Raw genomic sequence first — 22,472 nt, 5'->3', positions numbered from 1 at the left:
TGGTTTAAACTTTTGCAGTACTCTAGTCATTAATATTTGTTGGAGCCAAGTGTATCATCTCAAGATTTGGCGGGTTTGAAGTATACATCCTCTTTGTGTTCTATTATGCATGTTGCTTTTCGGTAAATATGCACTTAAACATCGTTTATGGTCAAATAATAGGTTATGACAGAAATCATCATTGAAAGGTATATTTATTTACAAGAGTAACGATTATTGAAATGAATTTGTGTCCCTTTCATTCTTTGGCCAAGAATTTTGTTAGTGAGGAACTGAAATAATTTGGATTTTGTAAGAACAGATTATGGCCTGCATCTGGAACTTCGATATACTCGGCGCTGGTGTTATTTCTCATCTCATTAAGACGCTTCACCATCAGGGCACCGGCATATTTGTTCATCCAATCATGATCGCCATACACAAGCAACACTTTTTTGGCACGCAATTGCCTCAGTGAATCCATTATAGGATCTCTAGCGAGGAGATTCCTAGTGAAAAGTTTAGTGAATGTAGTTCTTGCCGTTTTGGGTATTCCGCCCTTTCCATACAACAACTCAAAGACGTATTGTTTGTATTCCATCGTTGGTATTGCTTTGTAGGCAGAATTCACATAACCCCAACAAAGTCTTGCACCCACAGGGCCCATCCATCTTAATACATCTGATTGATTATTGAATATGAAGCTGGGAATTTCTCTTCTCTTATTGTAGAACTTTGAGGAAAAATCTTCGTAATGGAAATTATACACCGTATCATTTTGAAGATCGTTGTTGACAGAATGGACATTACTCTCTACACCCAAAGGTGACAGAAGGCAGAGATTTAAAACACTGTCGGGATACTTGATCGCATACTTGAAAGATATGTACCCACCAAAAGAATGGCCCACAAGATTGAATTTATCAATCTTGTTCTCTTTCCTCCATCTCTCAATACTGTCTACATAATAATCCTCAACTTGCTGAATGGCTAGCTTGGTTTTCAGCGAATCAATCACATATGGTATTTTGAATTTATCTTCATCCAAATGCTTCAATTTGAGTGGCAGCAGCTTATCCGGATTAAGAACAAGTGGTACCTCGGCTGATACGCCAAAAGAGGGTAAATCGATTGCATAAAGATCTCTTATCTTCTGTGTCAGTTTGCTGAAGGACCTGTAGTATGCCATTGACGAGGCCGCATATCCGTGAATCAAAAGAGTCGGTGTTGTTATATCAGTAGCGGCTGCATTATGAAAATGCCACTCATTAATTTCATTGAATTTCATAGAATTCTCTTTTGTGCCTGCCACTTCTACTGTTTCCATGATTCGATCCTCGAAATCTTTCAACTGCTCCTCCCGTTTACAACGGTTCCACTGTGATAACCACGCCATTATTCCTGCCTCAGTCTCTTTTTCCTCCTTGGTCATCTCTCTTTCCAACCGAAATACTCTATTGAACTCTTTTCCCTGCGAGCTATATCTTGAACCGAACGTCCCAAAAGCTCTAAATGCTTGCCTAATATATACTGTCTGTCTGCAGATGTACATATGATTTTTTGCCACTCGGGCACCTCTTATACTGCTATTAGACATCCTGTGTTCTTTTATGCACTGTGCATCGAAACCGCCTCTTCGAAAATGGCGATCCCACGGAAGAGGTTCCAGTAAAAGTAAAGAGATAACAAAAGTGCCAAACAATCTTTCATGAACTTGTGATAGCATTTGCAGCAACCTAAATTGATATATTCAATGAATCATGCAATGGCAGAAAGCAGATCCTATGGCTCCCCGATTGTGATGGAACGCATTCCAGTAGATGAATGGCCCAGTGACCAGGCAGACGGAATGCAAGAGGAAATTGATGACGATGCAGCCTACGATGATGATTATGACACGGAGTATTCTTCCGATGAGATAGATGATATATATGAGTCGCAACTGCTGGATGCGCAGCAGCAATGGGATGAATCTATCCAACAACTAAACAAGGTGCTCAATTGGGTGCTACTGCCGATAATAGGAAAATTTATGGGGAGAAGAGTGGCCAAGACTATATGGCAGCGCGTTATGGAACAATGGTGGCGATGAATGACCTTATTTTGCTCGACACATTAAAGTAAAAAGTAGGTATATACTGCTATATCTAGTTTGCCACCTCTCTCTTAGCATAAGACCACAGCAGCAAATTGAATGGTCTAATAAAACTCCTATGAATGACATTAAGAAGCGCACCATGTATAGCTAGTTTGATCTGTAGCCGTCTAATAGATTCGCAGAGTCTTATTAGAATTTCAATCAAAGAAAGAGTAAGAATTTTAGGGTCGAAGAATAGAGACCATGCACTACTAGAGGCCGTATCTAGTAGTACGTTTTTCTTGAGCGGCAGAATCGTGCGCAGCAGTTTGTCGACGTCGACCCAAGATTTAACACTTTGTTGCTTCTCTACCACTTTTCCTACTTGATCAACGAGGTTCATTGTGGCTTTGAGTCTCTGACTTTCCTTCTTGTTTTCACTGTGGATGTCTTCATCGCACCAGAAAAGCTCACAAGCTGCCCGGATTGATTCTCGTTTAAGCTTTACTGAGTTGAGGTACAGAGACTCATTCTGTATGACCGTTCGTAAGTGTTTCAAACAATCCAGTATCAGTCCCACACTAATTGAAATCGAGGGTCCCAATTGAGCCTCCAAGCCTGCTGGTGAACTCATTCCTATCTGGTGAAGCAAAGTTAAGTTAGTATGATACCTGTAATGGCAATTGGATCTCTACTTTTGTCATACAATTCAACATTCTTTACAATATTCCATTTTGCCGTAGTTGTTACGCAATCGCGATACCATAACAAAAGACAGATTATCGTGTCAGGCAAATTTTACAAAGAACAAATTTAAGCCATAGTAGCTCCGTAAGGGTGAGGGAATGTTCTGCAGGCAAACTGACTTATTATAAGCATTAACTCAGTCGATGATAGGTCTTTTCCTCGTGGGAGTGACCGTTTTGCAGGTTGTGGTGCTGCTGTTGTCACCTTCTTACAAAGATCTGTTCCCCTTTTCCATATACTACAAGTACGTTTTCAAACCACTTTTGCAAGATAACCAGCGATATCGGTGGAAGTTTTACGTTGTTCCAGGATTCTACTTTGGTTTGTATGGATTTATTGTACATCAACTTGGCAAATTTGTGCTACCAGCTGTGAGTCAGCGGCTATTCATATTTGAAAAAGTTCTGGTCCTTCCTCTGCTGATCATTGTAACGCCGCTTTTGGGGTGGCTCAGTATGGTCGTTGCCCCATACAACTCGGCGGATAACCTAACAGCAGTACAAGAATATCCCTATGACTACCTGCTGTATTATCCTAATGTCAAATGCCGCACATGTCGAGTGGCCAAGCCTGCACGCTCCCGTCATTGTAGTCTGTGTGGAGTTTGTGTGCTTGTAGCTGATCATCATTGTATTTGGGTGAACAATTGCATTGGTAAGGGAAATTACCAATATTTTTATGGTTTCTTGTTTGCGAACACGATATCGATGATTTACGGCTTTCTGAGAATGGTACACATAACCATAACAAGAGATGAGGTGACCCAAAAGTATCCCAAAAGTATCACCCTCTTCACTATTCTCTGCGGAAGCTTTGCAGTAATTTGCGGAGTTTTTACCTTCATGCAACTTGATCTCGTGAGAAATGGTATGACCACAAATGAGAAGGACAAGTGGTTTACTCTACACGATATTCTCAGGGAGGGCCGATTAGTCGCTACTCCGGACAATCGTTGGTTCATCAAGTCGGTTTCGTCACCGGAATCAGAAGACACCATTGACAATGACGCAAATCAATTTTACAGCACGAACCCTTATGATCCGGTTCCAAGTTCTTTGGACAACTACAGAGTACTAACAGACACATCAGAGATCCTAAACATATATGATTCAGGCTCATTAATGGCTAATTTCACTAAACTCTGCACGTGACTCTTTTGACGACCTTTATGAGTCAAAACGTATTATACGAAAATTTTTCTTATGGTGGTGCTGCCGGATGTCCGCAGGGTATCGTGAGAAACTGAATCACCCATCATCACAAAAACGAATTGCAGCATAATGGGGGTTTAGCAACAGGATTGGGAGTAGTCACGATATATATATACACACAGTTTAGCATATTGTTGGTACCGCGGTTGGAATTCTATCGATCAATTGAGTAGTGGTAGTTTTCAGCAGCATAGCAGCACAGAATGGTGACTTTCGAAAAGATTCGCATTCTCGGTCAAGACATTATTCATGTGGGACATGATATACATTCACATATTGTAGATACAATTTACCAAGAGTGTAAGTCATCTTCCTATGTGGTAATAACTGATACGAATTTGTACAAGGTCCCTTATTATCAACAGTTGACGAGGGAATTGAGAGAGAAACTTCCACAAGGTTCAAGGTTATTGAATTACTACGTGAAGCCCGGTGAGTCTAGCAAGAACAGGGAGACCAAGGAAGCAATTGAGGATTTCCTGCTTAATGAGGGATGCACACGTGATACTTTGATCATTGCCGTTGGTGGTGGTGTCGTTGGTGATATGATTGGTTTTGTTGCCTCAACTTTTATGAGAGGTGTTCGTGTTGTACACATTCCAACCTCTTTGTTAGCGATGGTTGACTCATCCATAGGTGGTAAGACAGCTGTGGACACGCCATTAGGTAAAAACTTCATAGGTACGTTTTGGCAACCAAAATTCGTTCTTGTGGATATTAAATGGTTGGAAACCTTGGCAAAGAGAGAGTTTATTAACGGTATTGCAGAAGTCATCAAAACGGCTTGTATTTGGAATGGTGAAGAATTTGCGAGACTGGAAAACAATGCATCTACCTTTCTCGATGTTGTCAACAACTCTAAGTTGATTAAAGTCACCAACGATGACACCAAAGAAATTCATGAGATATCTTATACCAATATTGATCTTATGTTGGAACATACTTATAAGTTGGTGTTGGAGAGTATCAGAGTTAAAGCTGAAGTTGTTTCCAAGGACGAGCGTGAATCAGACCTAAGAAATTTATTGAACTTCGGACATACTATTGGGCATGCTTATGAAGCGATATTGACGCCTCAAGCATTGCATGGTGAATGTGTCTCCATCGGTATGATAAAAGAAGCAGAACTTTCTCGCTATTGGGGAATTTTATCTACAACTCAAGTTGTTCGCTTAACAAAAATTTTAGCCGCGTATGGTTTACCAATATCTCCCGATGAGAAGTGGTTCAAGGATCTTACATTACACAAGAAAACACCAATAGACGTTCTACTGAAAAAAATGAGTATTGACAAGAAAAACGATGGTGCAAAGAAGAAAGTTGTTATTTTGGAAAGAATTGGTTCATGTTATGGTAGCTCAGCACAATATGTGTCAGATGAAGATTTAAGATTTGTTTTGACTGATGAAACTCTTGTCTATCCATTTGGAAACATCGATAAAAGCGAAAACAAGATCATTTCACCACCGGGTTCAAAATCAATCTCTAATCGTGCTTTGATTTTGGCTGCTCTAGGTAAAGGAAAATGTAAAGTTAAAAATCTTCTGCATTCAGATGATACGAAACATATGTTAACTGCCGTTGAAAAATTAAACGGTGCAACGATATCATACGAAGATGATGGTGATACTGTTGTCGTTGAAGGTCATGGTGGAGAAACTCTTCGTGCATGTTCGGATCCATTATATTTAGGAAATGCTGGTACTGCGGCAAGGTTTTTAACTTCACTTGCTGCTTTAGTTGGTCCATCATCCAAAAATGATTACGTGGTTTTAACAGGAAATGCAAGAATGCAACAAAGACCAATTGGTCCATTAGTTGACTCTTTGAGATCTAATGGTACTCAAATTGAATATTTGAAGAATGAAGGCTCTTTACCCCTAAAAGTTGATACTAATACACCTTTTAAAGGTGGAAGAATAGAATTGGCAGCTACAGTTTCTTCGCAATACGTTTCCTCTATTCTGATGTGTGCACCTTACGCCGAAACTCCAGTTACCCTTTCTCTTGTTGGTGGGAAGCCTATTTCCCAGTTGTATGTTGAAATGACCATTAAGATGATGGAGCATTTTGGTATCAAGGTTGAAACTTCAAAAACAGAACCTTTCACGTATCATATCCCAAAAGCTCAATATGTCAATCCACCGGAGTATCTAGTAGAAAGCGATGCTTCAAGTGCGACTTACCCGTTAGCCTTTGCCGCAATGAATGGTTGTACAGTTACTATACCTAATATTGGTAGTGACTCTTTGCAAGGTGATGCTAGATTTGCCGTTGATGTATTGAAGCCAATGGGTTGTAAAGTTGAGCAAGGTCCAACGAGCACGACAGTCACGGGTCCCCCAAAAGGCACATTAAAGCCTTTGAAGCATGTGGATATGGAGCCGATGACAGATGCATTCTTAACTGCTTGTGTAGTCGCCGCAATTGCGCATGGCAATGGTGTAGAATCTGGAAATACAACAACAATAGAAGGAATTGCGAATCAACGTGTGAAGGAGTGTAACCGAATTCAAGCAATGGCAACAGAGCTTAAGAAATTTGGCGTATCAACTACTGAACTTCCTGATGGAATACAGGTTCATGGTTTAGATTCCATTGAAGAATTGAAGTCACCTTCTAACGCAAATGGTCCTGTTGCGATCCATTCATATGACGATCATCGTGTTGCAATGAGTTTCTCATTGTTGGCTGGAATGGTTAATTCTACTTCGAACAAAACAAGCAGTCTCCAAACCGTCAAAATTCTCGAAAGGCATTGTACAGGAAAGACATGGCCAGGTTGGTGGGATGTACTACATAGTAAACTGGGTGCAAGACTTGATGGAGCCGAACCTTCCAATCAATTGTCACGTCAAAAATCGTTGAAAAGTGTTGTAATTGTTGGAATGAGAGCAGCTGGTAAAACAACTATCAGTAAATGGTGTGCTTCTCAGTTAGGCTATAAGTTGGTTGACTTGGACCAGCTGTTTGAAGAAAGATATGGTAATGGTAGCGTGAAGGAATACGTGACAGCTAATGGCTGGGAGAAGTTCCGCCAAGAAGAGACTAACATTATTAAGGAAGTTATTGCCAAATACGGTGATTCTGAATACGTTTTTTCAACCGGTGGAGGAATTGTTGAGAGTGCAGAAGCTAGGGAAACCTTAAAGAAATATGCTTCAGAGGGCGGTATTGTCTTGCATTTGCACAGGGATATTGAGGAAACTATCGTGTTTTTGCAAAGCGACCCTACCAGGCCGGCATATGTGGAAGAAATAAGAGATGTTTGGGAAAGGAGAGAAAAATGGTACAAGGACTGTTGCAATTTCACTTTTTTTGCTCCACATTGCTCTAGTGAAGTTGAATTTCAAAATTTAAGAAGAACATTTGACAAGTACATCAAGAGTATTACTGGTTTAAAGGAAGTTGAAATACCACACAAAAGATCCTCTTTCGTTTGCTTGACTTTTTCTGATCTCGCAGAACAAATTGATGAACTGCCGGTTATCACTTACGGATGTGACGCTGTTGAAATTAGGGTTGACCATTTTGCTAATTACGATGTCGATTTTGTTTGCAAACAGATTTCAATTTTGAGAACTGCTACGAATAGCTTACCAATAATTTTCACTGTCAGAACCAAAAAACAGGGCGGTAAATTTCCGGATGACGATTTCGAGGCAATGGAAAACTTGTATGCTGCAGCATTAAAGGCCGGTGTTGAGTTCATTGATTTAGAATTAACTTTGCCAAGTAATCTTCAGTATAAGGTTTTGAACCAAAAAGGTTATACCAAAATCATTGGTTCTCATCATGACTTTGAGGCTCAATATTCATGGGATGATTCAGAGTGGGAGAATAGATATAATCAAGCAGTCTCTTTGGATGTTGATATAATAAAATTCGTCGGTTTAGCAACTAAATTTGAAGACAACCTTTCCTTGGAGAGATTCAGGGAAACCCACAAGGGCAAGCCTTTGATTGCTATCAACATGTCAGAAGTGGGAAAAGTTTCCCGTGTCCTCAACAATGTCTTAACTCCTGTTACATCTCATCTATTACCACAGTCAGCTGCGCCTGGTCAGTTAACACTCGCAGAAATTAACCAAATTTACACATCCATGGGTGGAATTTCAACAAGAGAGTTTTTTGTTGTAGGAAAGCCAATTGGCCACTCGAAATCCCCGATTCTGCATAATACTGGTTATCAAATTTTGGGATTACCTCACAAATTCGACAAGTTTGAGACGGATTCTGCTGCAGATGTCAAGAAAATTTTATTGGATGGAAACAAGAACTTGGGTGGTCTGGCTGTCACAATTCCGTTGAAACTGGATATAATGCAGTACATGTCCGAGTTGAGTGAAGCAGCGAAACTAATTGGCGCTGTCAATACAGTGATCCCTCTCGGCCAAAACCGCTTCAGAGGTGACAATACCGATTGGTTGGGTATCAAGAATTCCCTAATTGCTAACGGTGTTCCTGAGATCCTAACTAACGTTTCAGGGTTCGTTTTGGGCTCAGGCGGTACTTCACGAGCCGCAATATATGCATTGCACGAAATGGGCTGTTCTGAAATCTTCTTGATCAACAGAACAATCTCCAAAATCCGTGATCTAAAAAAAGCTTTTCCATCTGAGTATAATATCACTATAGTGGAAACTGGTGATGAGGTTACTCAAAGCAAATATAATTTCGGCTTGGCAGTTAGCTGCATTCCTGGAGACAATGCCTTAGAGGAAAGTCTCCTATCAAGGATTGAAAGGGCTTTAAACAAAGGCAAAAACTCGTCTTTCGTTCCAACACTATTGGAAGCGGCGTATAAGCCAAGTGTGACACCTGTTATGAAATTAGCGCAAGACAAGTATCAATGGCAAACAGTTCCAGGATCCCAAATGCTCGTTCATCAAGGAGTTGCGCAATTTGAGATCTGGACTGGCCTCAAAGCGCCTTTTAAGGCAATCTTTGATGCGGTCACAAAGCATTGAGTGAATGCAAGCTACGAATGTGCATGTTACCAAGAATCGTTATGACTGGGCTGCGTATATCCATATAAAAATATATAACTATAATGTACCTCACAGAGTGTTTGAGATATGACAGCCGCAGGCTGTACCTGAGCTCGTTACATCGTAATGGGCAAGGCATAAGCACACAATTCCATGCCGATGCTATTAAATGAAAGATACCTATTTCCGTACAGTTTTGTAATCGCTTAATTCACATTTTTTTCTGTAACTCTTTTATCACGTGAAGGTGATTATTGATCCATATAGACCATATTTAATAGAGAGATATGCCATTTTGAGCAGATGAGTTTAGGAAGACGAGCGCTGTTCCTCGGGAAAGTTGCTATCTAAACTTGAATGACAGGGTACGTCGGCGGAGATCCTTATCAATCTCCAACTTTTGGGAAGGCACTGTCCTTGCGTGTTGACGGGGGGGTCAACGCGATATCCATAAACCCATCTGGTCGGGATGTTGTGTTAGCAAGCCGACAAGGACTACACATCATTGATTTGGATGACCCTTTCTCACCACCGCGATGGCTACGACATGTCACACCCTGGCAAGTGGCAGATGTTCAATGGTCGCCACATCCCGCCAAGCCTTTTTGGGTTGTATCGACTTCAAATCAAAAGGCTATCATATGGAACCTGGCGAGATCCTCTAATAAAGCTATAGAACATGTTTTGCACAAACACTTTCGGGCTATCACAGATATTAATTTCAGTTATCTTCATCCTGACATCCTGGCAACTTGTTCCATTGATACATATGTACATGCGTGGGACATGCGAAGTCCAAAGAGACCATTCTACACAACTCGTGATTGGCGTTCAGGTGCATCACAGGTGAAGTGGAACTACCACGATCAGAATATTTTAGCTTCTGCGCATGGGAATGACGTCACGATTTGGGATCTTAGAAAAGGATCAGAACCACTTGGGAAGCTTGTGGGCCATGGAAGTAGTGTTAACAGTATAGACTTCAATCGGTTCAAAAAATCTGAGATAATGACTGGATCAAATGATGGAACTGTTAAATTTTGGGATTATTCAGTTAGTTGTACATTAGCTAAAAAGACAATAAAAGCGGACTTTCCTGTGTGGAGAGGTCGATATTTACCATTTGGAGAAGGGTGCTGCATAATGCCTACTGTTGGTGGGAATAATTATGTTTACTTGGCTAATCTCTCACAGCCTGAAGCGGAAGAGAAGATGAGTTCTAAATTACAAACTATATATGCCTTCAAAGGACATACCGACCCAGTTACGGATTTTGTTTGGAGGTCTAGACATTCCTATGACAACAGTGTAGATGATAGAGAGTTTCAATTAGTAACTTGGTCTAAAGATTGTGACTTAAGGCTCTGGCCTGTACCTGATTTTGTATTTGAAAAGGTCAACTTTGAGCGCAACAGGAGGCTTAACGAAAAATTGCATAATTACGAGTACGTTAGTTACAATAGAGAGATAAATGATGAAAGTTCTGAAGAACAAAAAGACCATTTTAAGAGAATAAAGGAGACATTTGTATCAACATCAGGTTTGAAGAAAAGTGATGATTTGAATCACATAACATGGTTATCTGGAGTCCGAATGAACCATGCAGACTCACCTGAAAGTATATTTAAGGAAAGAATTATTCAAAACCTGGGTGAAGAAGTGAGCTTAATAGGTCACAAATTTCCCAAAATAGTATTTGAAAAAATATCGGTGTCAACCGGGGAACTAATAGTTACTTTAAATGCACCAGCTTCAGAGGAAACGGCAGACGAATATGTATTTTTAAGAATTCATGTTAAATTCGCAGCAGGCTATCCGAGTAAGGCGAATTCTCCTATATTTTCGATTGAAGATAACGGCAACCTATCTCCAGAAAGAAGACTCGAGATTTTGAAAAATCTGAGACTTGTTTCACAAAAATATACAGATTCTGGTCTCTATTGTCTAGAACCTTGTTTGAGGTTATTGCTAGGGGAGAAAGTCAATCTTGATGACATAAATGATGATGAGCCACTTATAAATTTTGAAATTGATGATTTGGAAGGTCTATCATCGCTTCCGAGCTCAGAAAGTAACTCGCATTACTCATCGGAAACTTCCACCGATTCGGAGACTGAAGATTACAAAAAAGATGTCTTAGCATCTAGGCAATTGCAAAAAGGTCCAATATCTGAAAAAGATCCTGCATTTGATAGCACACCGGTGCCCAATGAGTGTGGTGCCGTATGGTCATCTAAGGGTCAACTGTTTTGCTTTTTTGTATCTGAATCGAATCAAGATAAGAAGCAGGCAATTCTTCGACTCACCGGTCGCGATAATGTCAAACAAAATAAAAATAGAAACAAGTATCCAAAGCTATTGGTGGATTCAGAACATTTAGTGGAGAACGACACTGAATCTAGAACCACAAGACCAAAGACTTATCTTGAGACAATTATACATACTACAAGTACGCAGGGGAATTCACGCTGCTCATCGGACGACGAATCTTTTTCGTATAACTCTGATGAGAGCTTTGATGAAGACTGGAGCGATATATTAAGAAATGAAGTAGTGGTGCGAACTAAATTGCCTGCCTTGCATGCTGGCAATTTTGCGAAAAAATTTGGCTCAGCTTATTCTGGATCTGCAAAGACAGTAGACTCCGCTAAAGAACATAAGAATGTTATATTCTCCAAAGATTTTAGTTTCCTAATACCCGAAAGCAGAGATTTGGCCCTTAAGTATCAATTAATAGATTCCGATGGTGATCTAGAAAAATTATCTCGCAATAATGCTTTGATCGCGGAGGAATTTGGGATGGAAGAGATAAGTCATTGCTGGCAAATTCTTTCTGACCTATTAATGACAAATAAAAATGAAAATCCCTACAACTTAGTGTGGGACAATCATCCAATGAGTATAAAGTGGTTTGTTAAAGAGGCTGTTGCTTATTTTGAAAAGCAGAAAAACATCCAAATGATATCCATGATATGCTGCATCGTAGCTAATGAACTCTTTGGAGTTGCTTCGAAATCTACGGATGACAAAGAAGACACTGGAGAAACATTGGAAAGTATTGTTACATTTGATATGAATGATCCCTCCGGATCATGGAGAAATGACTCGCATTCTCAATATTCAGGTAGTATGAATTTATCATATTCTGGGCCTTTAAAGAAAAATAGGCAATCCCCTGATGCAATTTCTGTGAAATCCGAAGATTATTTTAGTGCTAGACATTATAATTACACCGGACGAATATCAAGTTTGAGTCCACCTATTTCTAGCACAGTTCAGCTTCCTAAATCACACCTGTACCACTCAAGAATTCCTGACGTTTCTGTGCAGTTAGTGCATGACGATGTCTTAGAGGCTCTTGAGGACCCTGTAAGACACTTACTCGATTCTGAAGATGCTGAAAATTTTAGGCGATACAGCTATCAATATGCCAAGTTGCTGTTTCGGTGGGGCTTACCTATACAAAGAGTAGAAATGATCAAGGTCAGCGCTCTCACGAAACAAAATGATACGGAGAAGCCGCTTTCTCTTTTCGTACCTGATTCAGAAGATTCTTTCGGGGGACTGACCATTAAATGGATCAATGATGACAAGGAAAATGTATGTTTTCAACACTGTAATTACTGTGGTCTCAAAGTTACCAGAAACATATTTGTCTGCCAACAATGCGAACATGTAATGCATGCCGCTTGCGCAAAAGAATGGTGGAAACACAGCGACGAATGTGCTTCCGGCTGTGGATGTCACTGTCTTATATGAACTCACACTGCTTGAAAATCTCTGTAGTATTATATGGCCTCAATGTAGGTGAACTCTCCGATTATTTCTTTAATAAATTGTGTCTTTTTTTTTGGGCAATTGTCGTTTAGAAACGAGATCGCTCGGCAGCATCCTATAAAAAAGATATTCAACTTAATTATTTACACCTACAATTATGAATTACAATTGTATATTACAGGCAGTAATATAAAGTGTGTACTTAACGCGGTAAAGATCAAATCTGAGGATGCACAAAGTGGCAGTAATTACAGGTACGAACAGGTATGTTCATAAGCGGAAAGATATTCTTTTTTATGATACTCAAGATACTAACTATATCGGTTGACGTATATCAAACAGCAATCTCGGTCTGAACATTGCTTTCCGTCTAATAGAAAAGGTGAATCCGGTATGTAGATTGACCATCATCGTGACCTCAAGAACGCTGCCTCGAGCCAGAGATGTCATAAAGTCAATTGAGAGCTTTGTGAAAAAAACAAATCGACCAGGGATTGTGGATTACGATTACCTTTTAGTTGACTTTACCAACATGGTGAGTATTCTCAATGCATATTTTGATCTTCAAAAGCAATATAAGCAAATTCACTATTTCTTTGTGAATGCTGCTCAAGGTGTATATGACGGTATTGACTGGATAGGTGCCACCAAACAAGTATGCACCAACATTATTGATGCTGTCACATATCCAGATTACAGACTTCAAAAAGTTGGGATAAAGTCAAAGGACGATATGGGTCTTGTTTTCCAAGCGAATGTTTTCGGACCTTACTACCTAATACAGAAGATATTACCTTTACTTTCAGCGGGTAAGGCTAATGTGGTGTGGATTTCGAGTTTAATGTCTGATCCAAAGTACCTTTCTCTAACAGATATTCAGATGCTCAAATCAGATACCACCTATGAGGGCTCTAAGCGTTTAGTTGACTTGTTGCATCTAGCCTCTTATAAAGAAATGAAAAGTCATGGTATTCACCAATATGTTGTTCAACCTGGTATTTTTATCAGCAATTCATTCTCAGTGTATTTGAATTTTTTCACTTATTATGGAATGTTGCTTCTTTTCTATGTAGCTAGATTTATTGGCTCAAATTGGCACAATATTGATGGTTACAGAGCTGCAAATGCTCCGGTTTATGTCGCGACAATGGCCAATCCGAATTTTGAGAACCAGGATGTCAAATATGGTTCCGCTACTTACAGAGATGGCATGGAATATATTAAGACGCAGCCAATTGATGGAACTGGTGCTACCGATGTTTATAACTATATGAGCACGTTGAAGAAAGAATGGGATGCAAAATTGAGCAACCAAATCACGAACAGTAGACAACCAATCTGAATACACAACATAATGAATGTAGCTCTAACTTGTGCCGTTTTCCCAAAAATTCTGTTTTTGGGCCTGCTATATTTTGAATATTTTTAATAGTCCTTTACACACTACTGCTACAGTTATTACATTTTTTAAAGAATAAAATTATATTTTTATTTCTTAATGGACATCAAAGAAGCGACAAAAGTGATGATCAATCTTGAGCGTACTTCGTTGATATCTTCAGGAACTAACCAAATTAAGGCACCTAGCTTTCTTGCGATGGAAATGGCTAGCCTTGCATTCGCGTATTTTTCTTCATCTGTGTTACCAGGTGCCACCAGGTCATAGTCCACATATCCTGGTGCGATACCATTAATCACATCTAATAAGAAATGACCATTACTTAAAGCAGGATCTTTAAAGGAGTGTATTTTTGCGGTTTTACCCCCCTTAGAAACTTGCTCTTGAGCCCATTTCAACATTTGTGAATCACTCATGTCTCTTCCACTAGACGAAAGACTTTTGATCGTATTGTTGATATTTCTGCGCATTAGTTGCCAAACTAGACCTAGCGTTAGCAATTTATTACCATCAACAATATCGGAACCCTCGATACCCACTAAAGAAAATCCATTGGCTTTACCTAATTCAACAGCATAATTTGTATTTTCTAAAGCTTTGAACCTAGACATTTCACCTCCTGAGCTTGGCCTTTTGTTAACGTGATTACTTTGCACTGCGCCGGGCATAACTTTCTCGTAGGCTTGTAGTAAGATTATACCATCTTTCAAATCTTCAAATAAGGACACAACAGATGGATCAACATCCAACGAGTTCAACCATAGGGTAAATACTCTGGCTTCTCTCTCACCCTCCGCATCAAACTCCTCGATTTCAGGTTTTTCAGATTCTTCAATAGGATCTAAACCTGGATGAGTGTTGAACAAGTGAGCAACAAATGCCAGGTTAAGCTTTGGATTACCTGCCACGAGAGAACTTGGTGTCAAATATTTTCTACAATCTAATTTTTCAGCATTAGTCAAAACCTGCTCTGCTCTCTGTAATAGATCTTGTGTTTGCAAAGGAGCTGTTGAGCAGAGTGCGGGAGCTAATTGATGCAACAAAACTGTGTAGTTTTGACCATCAGACACGTCACTTGAGAAATTGCTAACTCTTCTGTCCCAATTGGCTTGTTTTAAATGGTAATTGAACCAACGCAATAAAATTTGCTCCGGTGGCAATCTTAAGAATTGTTCCAAGGATTCATCATCTTCCAATAAACGATACAATTCAGGGTGTAATTTAATATCTATCTTACTCAGCAAACCTCTCCTGATGATTTGCCAAATTAATCCTAAGATCAAATGCTCCTTACCTTCGATGATATCTTCTGAATGAACATTCACAACAATACATCCGATAGCCTTGGCAGAGTTGATTACAATGTTAGCATTCTCACTTGCTTGAAAATTGTTCAAACTCTTGCCCTTCTTGGGCCAATTCAAAACTCTTGTATCAATTGTATCGGGTACAGAATCATTAATCAATTTAGACAACACAAGCCCATCCTTGCATTCGTCGAATAGCTGAAAGGTGTCCTCTGGGAATGGTAGCAATTGTCCAATATCAGCATCGCCAGCTAAGACACTATTAATATGTTTTGTAAATTCACGTCTTTCTTCTTCGTTAATTGTATGCGTGGTACCTGTCGTAGAACCGCTGACAATAATCTTTGCTTGGGCACCTGTTCCTTTATGCTGTAATCCCGCACGACTTGGTGACAAAGTCATCGATGGTGCGCTTGTTTCAAAGCTTGTTTGTGGGGGCGGGCCTGCCTTTGATTCCTTTAACTTGGCAATCAATTCAACGTAATCATCCAGTTCAACATGACCAGAAGCGTCAACGTTGACCTGCTTCAAAGTCTCTCTGGCTTCATCATAAGAAGCATCCCCAGACTTCGAAATTGCTTCCAACGCCTGCTGCTTATCAACCCAACCTTTGTCATCCAAATCAATCAATCTAAATTTTTCGATAGTTGAGAACAGGTCTTCCTGAGATAGCACTGGAAATTTTCTCTATCAGACAAATATACTCATGAGATAGTTAGTAAATTGAACCTTTTTCTTCTTTGAAACAGTGGGCAGAATAGAACATACTTGTAGCTTGACGATATTCATTCTCCTTCTCTAACGTTCTTCTATCTAAAGCACTTGAAATAAATACACTTTAAAGGACAAGATCTGGAGTATAACCACTATTAACTTCTTGCTGGATCCTTTTTAATCCTTTCAAAATGTGCTGAGTTGCCCAAGGTGTCGCCTTCTGTTCGTGCTTTTTGAATTGCTCGAAGTTTGACCCCTTTCAATAAGGCGTTGTTTTGTTCAAATTAGAACCAGCAATAGACATGTGAATTTCACGTGCACTAAAGATTATACCATTGACAACGGTACAGGTATGCAGGCATTAAATGGTAGGGAGCGCAGGTGTCTTGAAGCTCTGAACCTTTTATATACCATATAGCATGTTGTATTTAATCGCAGTGCAGTTTGGACCACTTATTCTTCAGAATCTTAGCGGTGTCGGGCTGTAAACTGGCCTTCACCAGATCAAGCTCTTTACGCTCTTGCTGCAGGATCAGATATTGCTCGTGCAGATGATTTCTGTCGAGGGTCTTTGTAAGCTCAGAATCGTTCCAAAACCTACTCAGGGCGTTAGCCTCGTGGTTCAGTATTTCATCAATTCTGCGAATGTTGGGTCTTTGGGACATGTAATCTCTCTTAAGCAGAAAATCCATGTCTTGCTTCGTGCATCCAGGCACATGTAGCAATATGCTGTCGCTATAATCTTCGTCTCCGGTCGTGGGCTTGTCCATCTCACCGCAGGTTATGTTAAGATCAGGCCTGCAGTGGCTGTCGATGCCTTTGGGATGTCCGTCCTTATGAAATACGAGACAATGGGCAGCCCTTTCAGAATGCAAATAACAGTCTGCCTTGCTCTGACAGAGTAGCGGCTTATCAGAGAGGCAGCTATAATCGTATTCAGTATCAGAATTCTGTGATACTCTCTCTGGGAGATCGGCATACTCCAAACGTGCGCTTCCTGCATTTGTGACAGCTCTATTGTCTTCCGGTAGTGGTTCTATCTGCTGAGAGTGATATAATAAGAGAGATGAAGGTTTTCTTAAAGGGGTGGTAAAGCTGTTCTTGTAGTGCTGGCTTGTCGAGAGATCTCCCGTATGATCCTGTTGGGTCTTAATTCGAGGTGTCCGCCACGTTGGAAGAGACGGCAGCTGAAACAGTGCATTGTCAGATGATTTCCGTTCCGTTGTGACGTTCGATATATTCCTACCTGACTGCTGACGCATTTGATACCCTCTATTTTTATATATTTACCGTAAGGATCAGTTAGCAGTTGTTTGTGTCATTACAGATATAAAAAAGGAATGTCAGTGATAAATAAAAAAGATTTTGAAATTCGAAGCAAAAGATATAAAATGCAGAGAGTGATTGTAAGATTCTTTCATTACCGGTCTTTATGATACTTATCAATATATATTACCTATAGTAGACCACTCAGTGTTAGTTTTTCTAGGAATGGGGATAAGTCGTCTTTACGAATCTCGATGATCGAGCTTTCAAAGTTATCAATTCTAACACGGGCGCCTGTCTCGCTGCTTATTTGTTGAAAGGCCATGCTAAAGTTGTTAAGAATGTGTTTTTGAGATTCCAGCATATCAAGACCTCTTGGGTATCTAGGTGGTAAACCAGCAACAAGGTAGGTATCGGTAGCTTCGTTCAAACTTGCGAGCACCATCGGCAGCAGTGCATTATCTTCTGATTCAGCACAGCACTCGACTAGCCAATTACCAAGACGTAGTAGCGTCAGAGGGTTTCGGTAAGAATTTAAATCTGGTCCATCCTGTAGAACGCATAGTCTGTAGATTCTCAAATTTTTGATCATTTTTTTTTCCAACGCAGCCACACCAGTGTTGAAGATGATCTTCTGCAAGGTCTTGGCATGCTGAATACCTCGATTTAACAATTCTATTTTGTCATCATCAAGAGCATCCCAACTCAGCCAAAAATTTGCAACCCACTTCTTCTGTTCCTCTCGATCAAAAAAATTTTTATTAATCATTTCGGAATTTTTGTCAGTGGGTTCTATTCTTTCATCGTATTTTACTATGGTTTTACCAACCTCCAGTAATGCTAATAATGCTTCGACGAATTCGGTTGCGCTAACTGCTCCTCTATAACCCATTGATCTTACAAATCCATCTCTTATGATGTCTTGCAGACCGTAGCGGTCTAAATTCCTATCAAAAATGATACGCAATTCTTTTTTGATTGAATGATCCATGTACAACCATGTCTCTTGAGCAATATTTAAAGATATGCCCATTCTTGCGAACATTTTATGCAGTCTTTTTTTACCATTTTCGTTCCATAGGGATAATTTAGCATTGACATAATTAGAATAGTAAAAGCTGTCATATAATGATGAATGCCTTAGCAGAAAAAGATAGTAATCGGGCTGGACTTCCAGAGAAAGAGTATCTGGTGTCTTTACAGTATTACTGCTAGGTGACAATCTTCTTACCTCGTCCTGTAGTAAAGGGTAAAGCCGATTATATACATGAGGATACGCAGTATCCAAGGAAGTTGCGCCAAGTACCGTCAGCCATAAGTAATGAAGATTGCATTCACCAATCTTTGATAAGAGTGAGTATATTTGGAGAGAAACAGAATTAACCACACATGTACCTTGTGAGTAATATTCCTCTATTACGGTCTCGTACTCATCTAATAATGTTTTGCGTTGCTTCCTGTTCTTTTTATTACTGGCATTAGGGTTCTCAGAGGAGTCGGTGCTTCTCTTTCGAGAGAAATCTTCTTCGTCGCCGTCTTCATCTTCTTCAGTGTCATAATCATTCGATACACCGTCTTCCTCATCGACATCCGTAGCGTTATCCTCTGATTCGTGGGTCTCATTTTCTTCAAGATCGAGCTCTGCCAAGCGGTAATATGCTTTTCTCTCTTCCTCCAAAGATTCTTCGATGGTTCCATCGTCTAAGCAATGCACAATGTCTGATCCAAATATGTTATTCAGATTCCAAGGCCGATGAGCGTCAAAGATATATATATGTCGCTTGTACCTCCTGACATCCTCCTTAGAGTCTACCAGCAGATCATCAGTATTTATCTCCAGAAACTCTTCCATGTTGATGCTACCACCGCATCCAATAAGCACAACACTTCTAATATCATCGTCTAACCTTGCGTAATGCTGTTTTAGATCTGAGTATCCGAAAACTGGAACAATCTGTGACTGAACCAACTGACTCTTGAACAGGTCCGCTAGTATCTTCGTAGAGCAGAGAGCGTCGATGTTCAAACAGGATACGAATATGACCAGCTGACACGACGAAGGACTTGATGAGTTTCGTAAAATCTCATTGTATGGCTCGGCTACTTGTTCTATTTCATAATACATAACTGCTCCACAAATATCAGCCGACCAAAGGGTATAAGTATACTAAAAGTCCGTTTTAGATTTTTAAAGACGCCAAAGGCTTGTTTCTCGCCAATTGTTCAGCCTATACACATTACAATTTCGATATGATCGATAGTCAATATTAAAAGTCGCGTTACCACTAAATACACGTCAAAGACCATCATCGAGGACAAAAAAAATGGCAAGGGTGATACAGATTAGGCAGTGAACTGCTACCGTATTACTATGCTGTGGGCAATGTATGCTAACGCTGTTACAGTCAAGGAGCACAAAAGTCAAGAGGAGTGCACCTATATGAGGCGCCGATGCTCTTACTCCAAGCTATACACGGCGGACAACAGAAGAAAGAAGAGTAAGGCAGGCAATCCAAACTCTGGGGTGGATTAGAATGCTGCGCAGACTGAATATAAACGTACAATGCATAAATTGCATCATTTTTGTTCTCACGTGACTGGTGCGAAGCGTTTACGCGATGCAATATGGATTAGTTGGCAGTATTGAAGTTCTCGAATATTTTGGCAGACACAAAACTTGAGTCAGAGAAGCACTTGTTATTGATACCTTATCATCTTCATTGAAAACAATTTTTGTCTTTAAGCATGATCCTATTTGGATTACAGGAAATTTGTGCAACACTATTGGTAATGCAATGTGCCTTTGGTTTTCTTTTCAACTTCAATCCTAATCAGCAGCAGCAGCAGCAGCAGCAGCAAGCGCAGCCAAGCTTTGAAGACATATATCTGAATAACGAGTGCAATGGTTATCTGTGTCCGGACACCATGCAATGCGTTTCGCAGCCAAAAGATTGTCCCTGCCCGTTTCCAAAATCACAATTGAAATGTACCCTTCCCAATGATCGCTACATCTGTATCTCTAAACCTGCAACTCATGACGCTGCGCTTAACGAGATCTATGATGATGAGACAAGGGGCTCGACAGCCAAAAAAGAGGAAGCCAGGGATTGTGGATGGGTACTCGACGCTTATATGGACAAGGTCTAGGCCCCGTGTATATATGTACATCTGTATATATTATTAATAAAAAATACACAACATGGTCAGTCTCTGTTCTTGCCAGGAACCCAGCGTCTATATATAAGCTCGCTAACTTCGTAACTGGAAAGTGCCTTTGTTAGATTTTTCTTACTCAGTAATCGAAGTATCTCCTCTTCAGTAGTTGTATTCTTCACATAACACAAGACCAAAGTCTTTTTGGCTCCTCCAGCAACACGAGCTAGACTAGAGTACCATGTGTAGTCGTGAGTTTCGTCAACGTCTAAAACTTTGACGCAGAACTGAGCATGTTGAAAGGGTGGACCCCGCTTATAAAGAAGATAGTCACAACCAAATTTGATTCCTGATCTTACACACCACCCATGGGACCGGTAATGATGATATGCGACATATTGTTTTATCGATGGATAGACATTTCGATATTCAAGAGTTGCGATAGGTCCTAGAAATCGTTCTATCAACACGTATGGTGACACATCCAGTACTGGTATAGCGAACGATAAAAATAATGCTTCCACGAATGTGAGTTCTAGCGATTCTAAATTTACAAGTTCTCCCTTCTCGTCGATAAGTTCACTGTCTTCACTTCTCAGTTGAGTATCATTTTGTTTTTTAAAGCTCAGCAACTGTTGATCCTTGAGGCTTCGAAGAGATTCTCTTTCTTTCGCCACTAACTTGCTCTCATCTTCAATCGTCCCACCTCTCCGCCTCAGTTCCAACAGCTGGTCCTCGAACTGCTGGCGCTTCTTTTTAAAATCGATCCTCTGTAGTCTTCTCCTGTCAGTAATATCTTCCAATGCTAAATTGGATTTACCTCGGTCCACTTCATCGCATAAATCGCCCATTCTAGCTATTGTACGAGCTTTCCAGGTAGGCTCACTTCTTGATAATTGGCCTGTACCAAAAAATCCGTTCTCCCATAGAAACAGCATTTCATCTGGATCATCAACTATTATATGGCAGTATTTTCTAGCCAGTATCTTTATGGAGATCCTTTTGGGTAGCCCATTGAAGCTCTTGTAGTAACAATATAGCCAATGTACCCAAGATATAGGGTTGTGAGGAATAAGTTGAGGCAGGTTCTCAATGGGATGAATTGGCAAGGGGTATTTATATCGCTCTCCAGCAGGCCGTAGTTTGGCCATTTTGCGAATTTATTATCACTAGGTGTATTTTTCTTCTCTTAACTTTGCAATGCAGAAGATGAGAATTTTGACCTTACATTAAATGATCCAAAATGTAGAGCCACTAAACCAAAAAAACTTGTCAATCAGCCTTAATCGATCAGCAGTTTTGACATTGTCTGCGCCGGCATATCAACATTAAACTTCTGATTTGCTTACTAGCATGAAAAGGGAAGGATAACAAGCATCTACAAGTCAAGAAAGAGAGTCCAAGAAAGCAATTATAAAAATTCAGATACCGTTGTAGTCTATTTGAGAAATCATGCGCTCACATCGACGTGTCTTCGAGCAACAAATAATCTATTATCATCACGTTAATTACAAGCATTTGCAAATATATGAACATCATACGCTGAATATCAAAAGCATTGGCCACCTGGTCAATAAAGGATATCTAGCTGTAGAGTCAAGTCCTGTTAGAGAGACAGAGAATGTTTTACCTTTCTTTGACATTTTTAAATAATTAGTGTGATGAATAGATGTGAAATGAAAATTTTTACCTTGTTTATATACTTTTTGAAAACAAACGTTGAAAATCAAGAATTATTATGAATGTTTGAATTAGGGCACAAGCAGATATAAAATTAAAAAAACAAAATGAAATAATTTGATAAATTTTATTTACATATTTGATCGCACATGTTGGCTACTCTGTTCTACT

At 39.9% G+C, this 22,472-nt stretch overlaps 12 protein-coding genes across 12 annotated transcripts; 6 read left to right on the top strand and 6 right to left on the bottom strand.

The window, feature by feature from the left end:
* Positions 1-238: 238 nt before the first annotated feature.
* Positions 239-1,705, bottom strand: ECM18 (alpha/beta hydrolase family protein; the record flags this gene model as incomplete). Its single annotated transcript, XM_037290370.1, has 1 exon — positions 239-1,705. The coding sequence occupies one exon, from the start codon at positions 1,703-1,705 to the stop codon at positions 239-241; it is 1,467 nt and encodes a 488-aa protein (XP_037146265.1).
* A 27-nt stretch (positions 1,706-1,732) lies between these two features.
* On the top strand, positions 1,733-2,071 carry MIM2 (Mim2p; the record flags this gene model as incomplete). Its single annotated transcript, XM_037290369.1, has 1 exon — positions 1,733-2,071. One exon carries the CDS (start codon positions 1,733-1,735, stop codon positions 2,069-2,071), a length of 339 nt encoding a protein of 112 aa, XP_037146264.1.
* Positions 2,072-2,126: 55 nt separating this feature from the next.
* On the bottom strand, positions 2,127-2,690 carry HG535_0G04210 (uncharacterized protein; the record flags this gene model as incomplete). Its single annotated transcript, XM_037290368.1, has 1 exon — positions 2,127-2,690. One exon carries the CDS (start codon positions 2,688-2,690, stop codon positions 2,127-2,129), a length of 564 nt encoding a protein of 187 aa, XP_037146263.1.
* Positions 2,691-2,946: 256 nt separating this feature from the next.
* SWF1 (palmitoyltransferase SWF1) lies at positions 2,947-3,954 on the top strand (the record flags this gene model as incomplete). Its single annotated transcript, XM_037290367.1, has 1 exon — positions 2,947-3,954. One exon carries the CDS (start codon positions 2,947-2,949, stop codon positions 3,952-3,954), a length of 1,008 nt encoding a protein of 335 aa, XP_037146262.1.
* Positions 3,955-4,217: 263 nt separating this feature from the next.
* ARO1 (pentafunctional protein ARO1p) lies at positions 4,218-8,984 on the top strand (the record flags this gene model as incomplete). Its single annotated transcript, XM_037290366.1, has 1 exon — positions 4,218-8,984. The coding sequence occupies one exon, from the start codon at positions 4,218-4,220 to the stop codon at positions 8,982-8,984; it is 4,767 nt and encodes a 1,588-aa protein (XP_037146261.1).
* Positions 8,985-9,362: 378 nt separating this feature from the next.
* Positions 9,363-12,764, top strand: MTC5 (Mtc5p; the record flags this gene model as incomplete). Its single annotated transcript, XM_037290365.1, has 1 exon — positions 9,363-12,764. One exon carries the CDS (start codon positions 9,363-9,365, stop codon positions 12,762-12,764), a length of 3,402 nt encoding a protein of 1,133 aa, XP_037146260.1.
* Positions 12,765-13,011: 247 nt separating this feature from the next.
* On the top strand, positions 13,012-14,124 carry ERG27 (3-keto-steroid reductase; the record flags this gene model as incomplete). Its single annotated transcript, XM_037290364.1, has 2 exons — positions 13,012-13,046; positions 13,125-14,124. The coding sequence occupies 2 exons, from the start codon at positions 13,012-13,014 to the stop codon at positions 14,122-14,124; spliced, it is 1,035 nt and encodes a 344-aa protein (XP_037146259.1).
* A 146-nt stretch (positions 14,125-14,270) lies between these two features.
* Positions 14,271-16,277, bottom strand: SAC6 (fimbrin; the record flags this gene model as incomplete). The annotated part of the gene is made up of 2 exons (XM_037290363.1): positions 14,271-16,175; positions 16,257-16,277. 2 exons carry the CDS (start codon positions 16,275-16,277, stop codon positions 14,271-14,273), a joined length of 1,926 nt encoding a protein of 641 aa, XP_037146258.1.
* Positions 16,278-16,630: 353 nt separating this feature from the next.
* Positions 16,631-17,464, bottom strand: APC9 (anaphase promoting complex subunit 9; the record flags this gene model as incomplete). Its single annotated transcript, XM_037290362.1, has 1 exon — positions 16,631-17,464. The coding sequence occupies one exon, from the start codon at positions 17,462-17,464 to the stop codon at positions 16,631-16,633; it is 834 nt and encodes a 277-aa protein (XP_037146257.1).
* Positions 17,465-17,658: 194 nt separating this feature from the next.
* On the bottom strand, positions 17,659-19,593 carry CDC45 (DNA replication initiation factor CDC45; the record flags this gene model as incomplete). Its single annotated transcript, XM_037290361.1, has 1 exon — positions 17,659-19,593. One exon carries the CDS (start codon positions 19,591-19,593, stop codon positions 17,659-17,661), a length of 1,935 nt encoding a protein of 644 aa, XP_037146256.1.
* A 620-nt stretch (positions 19,594-20,213) lies between these two features.
* Positions 20,214-20,615, top strand: LCL2 (Lcl2p; the record flags this gene model as incomplete). The annotated part of the gene is made up of 1 exon (XM_037290360.1): positions 20,214-20,615. One exon carries the CDS (start codon positions 20,214-20,216, stop codon positions 20,613-20,615), a length of 402 nt encoding a protein of 133 aa, XP_037146255.1.
* A 56-nt stretch (positions 20,616-20,671) lies between these two features.
* Positions 20,672-21,772, bottom strand: SEN2 (tRNA splicing endonuclease subunit SEN2; the record flags this gene model as incomplete). Its single annotated transcript, XM_037290359.1, has 1 exon — positions 20,672-21,772. The coding sequence occupies one exon, from the start codon at positions 21,770-21,772 to the stop codon at positions 20,672-20,674; it is 1,101 nt and encodes a 366-aa protein (XP_037146254.1).
* Positions 21,773-22,472: the final 700 nt, after the last annotated feature.

This window comes from Zygotorulaspora mrakii, chromosome 7 (genome assembly GCF_013402915.1).
Source record: "Zygotorulaspora mrakii chromosome 7, complete sequence".
Taxonomy (NCBI): Eukaryota; Fungi; Ascomycota; class Saccharomycetes; order Saccharomycetales; family Saccharomycetaceae; genus Zygotorulaspora; species Zygotorulaspora mrakii.
Note: the sequence above shows the minus strand (reverse complement) of the source record. Positions and strands in the feature narration are given on the sequence as shown.